A 7,951-nucleotide genomic window follows, 5' to 3' on the forward strand; every position below is an offset into this window, starting at 1 on the left:
AAAATCTGTGAAGAAAAAGTTACAGTAAGTTGAAAAAGAAAGCAACGAAGACTTGGATCCACAGCTCTGATACAAATTCTGAACCTTGTAGAAAAAGGATTCCTCGGAGTAAGGAAAAAATGGGAAAGTCTGCAATTGCAGAATCCAACCTCCCCCGAAAAAAGACTCATGTCCTTGTTTTCTTACAAATCCATAGTTTGCCATGTATTACTACAAGCTCCTTATGCAACGAAAGTTCGTCTTTACGTGTTGTTTCCTTTTCCTTTATTTTCTTGTGTTTGACGTACATATTCTACTATTTCAGCAACGTAAATGGTTTTAAATCAACAGTTCTTTTCGTGTGTGCCCCTCCACAATTGATAATGTATCAGTCTGATCTATCTAATGATTTGTCTATATACGAGAAAGCACCCGATTCTCGAGGATATGATTTACGTTTCTGATAACAGATCGAAAGTTGCCAATCTTTTGACCTGTTTCTGTCGACGTCGGTTTTGTATTTTTGCTATTAACAAAAGCAGCAAAAATCTGGGCTAGAATTGGGGACGATGTTACAGGTAAGTCAGTTACAAAGCCTTCCACACTTCCCCACACATGTAACAGCTTTTCACGCGCTTTCTTCCCATCGAACTTTCCTCATATGATACTGCTGCAAGTTTTCAATTGACGACAGTTCACAAAATGTACCATGCACTTACTAGCATCAAAGTTGTCAGTAACGAGATCAACTTATCGGCCAATCATAGTGTAAGGTAGGACCATCTTCTATAGATACATGGTAATGGTACTGACGTGTTATGTTACCTTGCGAATGTTTGGACCATCGTCAACAAAACAAATTTTGGTAGACTTTCAGCTACAATGATATGTAAATGAAGCTTTCTTTTGTTCTTTTACTTCATTATGGTTTTACAAAATGATGTATAAAGTTGCTCTAAACGATTTACGTCCATTCAATTAGACAGTAAAAATTAACATACTGTTTCCGAGGAGCTTTCACCCCCCCTGCAATGCACATATAGTGGTACATTACGTTGTTATCCAAAATCTTTACCGTTAACTATGACGTCATCGTTACAACTCGTCGCTCTTTCCATAAAGTATATTTGGCTGCAGAATTTGAGAAATCTCAGCACAATCGCATCCGATCCTAGCTGGATATCAATTTAACGGCGATCGTATCTCTTCCTCACATCAAATACGCTAAGTATAGAGCCAATATTTGACATCAATTATTCTCATTTAGACCATGTCGACAATCCGTTACTAATCCTAAGATACCACCAAATAAAGTAAGTGGTGCTCTTATCATTAAACACGGGGGGTTCTAGATTACTATCAAACAAATTAAATCTGCAGTCCTCCACAAAATTCAAGATCTTTGATTTAACACTCCACTTGTCCCTTCCGGCTTCCCTGGTCCCAGTATTGTAATCAAAAACTAGTTAAGTGCAATGGATCTACGTTTTGTTATTTCTAACAGTCTGACCGTGTCTGCCAAGCCCCTTGTCACAAGAATTAAGTGCAAAGTTGGGAAAGAAAACAACTCCTTTTTAGCCCACGCCTACCCCCTTGATCGATTCTAATTACGAAGAGAGTATTGTAGAGCCCCGTATTTTAACCTCTTGAACAACAATGTGTGGGTAGCACGGGGCTTTCCGCTGTGTAAACTACATGACAATCCTAACAAGGCCCCCAAAGCCCCCCTACAACCTTGTCGACAGGTGCGGGAATGGGTAGGCGGGACTTCTAGACGCAACCCTCTCAACCCCTGACCCTCCCGGCGACCTTTTAGACAATCTTGCGGCCGCACAAAACTTTTAAACGGCATTCAACCGCAGGAGCGCTGCTGAGTTGTGTTTGTCTGTACGGTTGTGTCCTGTCTCTGCCCGACCTGAACCGTTTGTATCGATGTCTGGACCATGGACAGGCGGTAATCCTCGGCGTATTTACGCCATGCTGCAAGCCATTCTTCCCTGTAAATTTACCGTGAGGGCACTTTGAAACGGCAAATAAAGCAATCGCTATCTTTTCCGATCTTCTTCCCACAACCATCCCTTTCCCTCTCACGCCACATACCTTCACAGACCCGTCACGCCAAATATACGACTAGTTTCTGTCAAGTTTTTCCTTTTTTTTCCTTTTTCTACGCAGACTTTTTGGTCAGAGACGGAGTGACGCAACAAAAGGCGCGCTAAAAGTCGTCTGCGTAGCTGTCAGTCATGTGTTTGTGCTATGCGAAAGATGCAGGAAGGGGACGAGACGTTCCCTTTTCTTCCTTCACAACACTTGAGTCATAACGTTTTCTCACACAATGCAAAGTTTCAGTGTGTGTGTACAGCGTCTTTCGTCAAATTTCACAAGGGAAAAAACACAACTGTCAAGCGATGACGGATATCTAATACGTGAAGTGTTATTTTTTTCGTACGTCCGGTTCCTATGTCCTGCCCACTCACAGGAAAACCATTCTCGTGTGTATAAAGATGGTTAGTTTGGAAGTTATTATCAGTTGAGAAAATCCCCTGAGTACTTTACAGAAGAGCGCGGGTGGGAGCTCACGGTAGCGCCGGGTTCGGTTCACCCACGACAACTTTAAACAACCTTATCTCCCCTCCATCGAAATAACTGCTGCTAAGGTAAACGACATTAAACCGAATATCCCGCCCCAGAAAGCCCGCAAATGCATTTTTGATCTGACGTTGTCTGGTTCCGCTTGTCCGCTGGAGACCACGGCTCAAAACATTTTGGTTTCGAATTGCTTTTAAGTCCCGGAGTGGTCCGTTTTATCTGATGGTGGGACTCCAGCTTGGGATATCGAATAAGCGCGCTCCAGACGACCCTACCTGAGTTGTGTGCCGGTCCGACGCCAGTCCCCTTCTCCCTGTCCCTCCTCCCCCTCCCCAAAACCGTCTCACCAACACCACTCAGACGCCAGGACTACTTTCCACTTGGCGGATAAGAGCCCCAGGTCTGAGCAGGAAGAACGTGCGAGGTTCTTTGGATTACCAAACAGGCGAGGCGACAATTGGACGATAATGAAGTCCTCTACAGCCCACTCTACAGCCCTATTGACTACGAGGGGATTTGCACAAGCTGATGTTCATCAGTGTACTTAAACAATATTAATCCGTGTCTTCACTCTATCAGCTTATTGCAGAGAGAGAGAGACAAGTGCGTGTGGGTGTGGGAAGATCGTCCCGGTGGGTGATATACAGTGGGGTTGGACGGACAGGATCGGGCTATCTGGCCGGGTGGAAGTGACAAGAACAAGGCTGCCTTTTAGCGGTGATTTACGATGTGGAACTCTGTGGACACTCCGCAGGTCTACCGTAAGTATACATTTTAAACCGAAATGTTTGGACTCATTCTCGGGACAGGGGGTTTTCTTTGTTTAAATCTCAAGGAGATTATGGATATAGAATTATGCCTGGGTTGTCACTAAGTGTAGAGTTCTTGGCATGCTTGGTGTTGAGTAAGGATCGGAATTTTGGGTCTGTGACAGGAGTGGAGGGTGTCTGCGACTCTATGGCGACCCAAACACCATTTACTTAAGCAAATGGAGAGATCATATAAGCTAAACAACACTGACAGTTAGTGGTGCCGGCTAAGAGCATGATACTTGTAGTAATAGCTTGAGAGTTGGGTTCTGTCAACACGAATTCCCCGGGGTGGCGTCGACCAATCACAGCCCACGATGGTGAGTGAATCTGGGGAGGGTAGCGACTATTTAGCGGCCGGACCCCCCAATCTTAGGCGATCGTATTTCTCAAGCTGGCGCTGTGTGTGTCACGCCCAGTGCTGAGCAAAACCCGTCCCGGCTCTCCGTTCGAAGCGACTCAGCTGTTAGTCTGTCATTCCCAAACACCAGGCTCCCGTGACACGACCCGAGACAACAGCGACGCGCACGCGGGCCTGGCGCCACCACGGACAAGCCACCCAGAACAACAAGGCCGTTTACCTCCCTTCAGCCACATGATGCTCCCGAGCCCAGTCAACTCCACGCCTTTCTCCGTGAAAGACATCCTCAACCTAGCGGACACCGGCTTCGACGACTCGGAGTCGGGAGGCCTGCCGTCCCCGGAGGACACCATGCTGGCCACGGCACAACAGAACCACGTCGTCCGCTGTGAGCAACTGCCGATCGGGTCTACCACCCCACACCACAGGGTCTGCGGCACGACCATGCTGACGTCCACGCAGAAACAGTGTATGCAAGCCGGCAACATAGACAGACCATGTGAGTCAGGTAAGAAAGTTCACTTTTAGTAAGAATATACGTGAATTTTAGTTTATTGCGTTGTGTACATGTGCTCAACAGCGTTTCTTTAATCCCCGCTTGTTTCATGTGTTTGTCCCTAATCCAGTACAGCCAAACATCGCTTCACCACTTGGTCCTGAAGTGTTTGGACACCCCCAGCCCCTCCGGGCACTTTAATCTGTCCAGAAACAGTACAAAACATTTGCAAAGAACCGTTACATAGGTCACTTTCTTACCCGAGGCCTAGAAACTAACGCGAAGTGTCCTACTTTAACTTCAAGTTGTTTACAAACACCGCTTGTGATAATGGACCGAAAGTAGGTTGAGTAATAAAGAAATTATAAAAAAAGTTAGAAAACACAGAAAAAACATGGTGCACTTTGCTCTAATACTAACCTCACTTGATATGGGTTCTTGCCTCACTAAACGCTCGCGTATTTACACACTCTTGACACTGTTTAAATATGATGTTCGCTTATAATGTGTTTAGATAAAAGTTGTGCGTACGACCGTGTAATCCGTGTTTGCTCCGGTGGAGACTTCGTTAGAAACTAAAAATGATTTTTTTCCACACAGGTAACATGGGACTTTTAAAGAAGGACGACCGAAAGGACGACTCCGATGACGAGCCCCCGAAGATTCCCCCGCAGGCCCAGCGGCAGAGACAGCGGCGGAAGCCGAGGGTGTTGTTCTCGCAGGCACAGGTGTTCGAGCTCGAGCGGAGGTTCAAGCAGCAGCGCTACCTGTCCGCACCTGAGCGGGAACAGCTGGCGCAGATGCTCAAACTGACTTCGACGCAGGTGAAAATCTGGTTTCAGAACCGCCGGTACAAGTGTAAACGGCAGCGGACGGACAAGACCCTGGAGTTGACGCACCCTCCGCCCCGCCGCGTGGCCGTACCGGTGCTGGTGCGAGACGGCAAGCCCTGCCAGATGACGCCGCCGCCGTACAGCGCGCCGTACAACGTCAGCGTCAATCCGTACGGCTATAACATGAACGTGCACGGGACCTACAGCTCCTACAACTTCAACTCTGGATACAGTACAAACTATACGACTTACAACGCGACCATACCGCCAGTACAGACTGTTACAACCATGCAACCGCCTCCTTACAGTCTTCAACCTGGCGTTCATCAAGGGATCCGGGCATGGTAACTGTCAAACACACAACTTCAAATCCCACCACTGTTGCAACCCATACTACAGAGGGATCCACCTATGGAAACCCCGGACTCCTTACAAAAACTCGCGCCAGGACATTGACTGACAGAGAGTGTTGTTCCGTGTTGCTTCTGAGGAAAGTTGTCGCGGAAAAAGTCGTCTGATTTCGTGAGAGGAAAAATCGTCTGATCCGCTGTGAACCTGCTGAGAGAACTGAACTCGTAAGTGCCAAAAGGGCCATCATGATCATAATATCGTATATAAGGTTTAACCTCAAGTTCAGGTTTACAGGCGCACCATATGTACTTTGCTATTTATTTCATACGTATAAAGGTATAAGATATTCTTTGTTACGGCATAGGGGCCTACAGTAGATTTCAGGGAGTTATTGTGTATATAATTTTGCAGAAGACATGACACACCAAAGCAGGGTGGTTTTCTGAGACCGTTAAAGAAGATTACGAATTGTTTTTCCTACTTCCGCTGTACAAACTCCTTTGTGGATATCCCACCAGATTTAGACAAGCTTCCCTCAACGGTCTGTCACTAAACCTGAGATAAAACATCTCACAGACTGCTGTCTCAAACCAAAAATTGTTACAATACATTTTCCGGCAACCTCACAAAATCCGATCTTAACAATTTTCTACAGCTAGCTATAGAATCCTGTTCGTGGCTTATTGTGCACCACATGTTTCAGAAACGCTTCCATGTACTTGTCTAAACGAATGGGGATAGATAAAAACCTTCTGTGGGGTTGTACTAGAGTAATTGAGCTCTAGTCCTTATAGAGAGGAGAGATATACAGTGTGAAGATGGTAGGTGAGTAAGGCCAGACTCTCCCTTAACCCGCCCGACGGACATAAAACACATGCCTTAAGAGGAAAGCTCTTGAGACACTGTGTCCAAACTTTCCTTTCGTTCACGGACGGCTCTACAACCCCCTCGTCAAGATAAGTCTCCGTTAGTGACGACAAACTGACAGGAGAATCAGACGATAGTTTCTTTGTTGACTCAAATCTGACAGGAAACCCTAGTCATGAACTGTGTACTTGTCGTTTTTGTTCCTTATGCCGAAAAAAGCTGTAAAGGTTTTTATGTACAGGAGAGTTGACTTATAAAAATGCCAGTCTAGTGACGATATTTAAGAAATGCAGTAAGGCTGTGTAGGAAATAAAGAGATTTTCTCGTTCTAAGCCATCGCTAATGGTTTTTGAATCCTGGTTTTTGTCAATAGTAAATCCATGATTAGGTTAAGGATCTGTGAATACAAAAGGCCCTGACATGGGCGATCACGCCGACAATACAGCAACAAATACTTGTCTACCTAGCCGCTTGTTGAGCCATTGAAAACGAAAAATCATTCGTTTACTCATAGAAACTAAATCTAATCAATTTCATGTTAAGACAGGTGTAATATTGCGCTCATGAAGATCATTTCACGAGCAGGTTTCGAAGGTAGTGCACACACAGAAATGTCGGCCGCGGCGCGGCGGTTCAAATCTTACACAAAACATTTTGTTTACCGTTTTTTTCAAAGGTGTAGCCATGTATAGCACAACTGAAGTGGTTTCCTTGTAGTTGAGGGAGTAATTACTGATATTTGAAAATACAAATATCACGTTGTCGACACCCAGGGTGGTCCTATGTAACGGCCTTCGGGCTTGGATAGATTTGATCCCGGTTCAGGGCCGACATACGGGTGGTTAGAATCAAGGTGTAAGGTGTGACACAGTTGCGGCGCGTGGCTGACATGGCTGCCGTATTTGCAGAGGCTTTCCTGACAGAACCGGCACCGCCGTTCGTTTTGTTGTCACTCGGCTGTCATACCCCGCTGCCTCCATTAACATATTCCAACAAAGATTCGGTTGTACTAGTCTGCCAGTAGACGTATATACTAGTCTCCTAGATCCGTATCTGGCGGGGGTTTGAGAGCAAACAGATCCTGTATTATCTTCCTACGCACTTCTTTTTTAAAGGGTTGCAGCGATTGTTTGAGTCACAAGCGTTGGTCTCAATCTTTGGCAGTGCGTGGCGACATTCCCTAAACTTCGCAGGGTGGTCCGGCGTGTCTGTCTTGTTTGTAAATTTGGTCACTTTCCCCCCTGTCACAACCGTGGAAGTTTAAGAACAGAAGCGTTACTTTTCTATGAAGCTCCGCCATTTTTGATCGCCATTAAAAGAGCATTGTCAGACACTTTTTGTTTGCTATATATTGTAGCAGTAAAATATATAAACGTTATTTTTCTACAGCTAGTTGGTTCTCTTGACAAATGTAGACACAATTAAGAGTAATTAAAAAGCAAATATGTCCCTACGTGGTGTCTAGCATTCCGTAAGACCGCCCTCCGTATATGTTCACTATAAATACATGGTTGTGTCGTGTGAAAAATACGTTTCTTGTTGTGATAGGTACATTTTTGCTCCCCTTTATGGTTTGTTTTAGACTTAAACTTACAAAGCTCAAGTACTGAGGATAATACTTAGCCTATGAATTCTTTGCTTTTGGGCTGTTAGCTTTATTTTGTAT

The 7,951-nt window shown here is 45.4% G+C and overlaps 1 protein-coding gene across 2 annotated transcripts; it reads left to right on the top strand.

The window, feature by feature from the left end:
• The first annotated feature begins 2,546 nt into the window (after positions 1-2,546).
• Positions 2,547-6,617, top strand: LOC136430491 (homeobox protein Nkx-2.5-like). Of its 2 annotated transcripts, none has more exons than XM_066421162.1 (3): positions 2,547-3,329; positions 3,869-4,237; positions 4,835-6,617. In XM_066421162.1, the coding sequence occupies exons 1-3, from the start codon at positions 3,296-3,298 to the stop codon at positions 5,413-5,415; spliced, it is 984 nt and encodes a 327-aa protein (XP_066277259.1). In that variant the 5' UTR covers positions 2,547-3,295; the 3' UTR covers positions 5,416-6,617. The 2 variants fall into 2 exon arrangements, with proteins under 2 accessions (XP_066277259.1, XP_066277258.1); XM_066421161.1 differs by having other exon boundaries at positions 2,550-3,329; positions 3,869-4,246.
• The last annotated feature ends 1,334 nt before the right edge of the window (positions 6,618-7,951 follow it).

This window comes from Branchiostoma lanceolatum, chromosome 3, assembly GCF_035083965.1.
Source record: "Branchiostoma lanceolatum isolate klBraLanc5 chromosome 3, klBraLanc5.hap2, whole genome shotgun sequence".
NCBI lineage: Eukaryota > Metazoa > Chordata > Leptocardii > Amphioxiformes > Branchiostomatidae > Branchiostoma > Branchiostoma lanceolatum.

Coding starts and splice junctions, on each gene's coding strand:
- LOC136430491 (XM_066421161.1), top strand. CDS start 3,296: ATGTGGAACTCTGTGGACACTCCGCAGGTCTACC. Junction 3,330..3,868: donor GGACACTCCGCAGGTCTACC/GTAAGTATACAT, acceptor CCCAAACACCAG/GCTCCCGTGACACGACCCGA. Junction 4,247..4,834: donor AGACAGACCATGTGAGTCAG/GTAAGAAAGTTC, acceptor TTTTCCACACAG/GTAACATGGGACTTTTAAAG.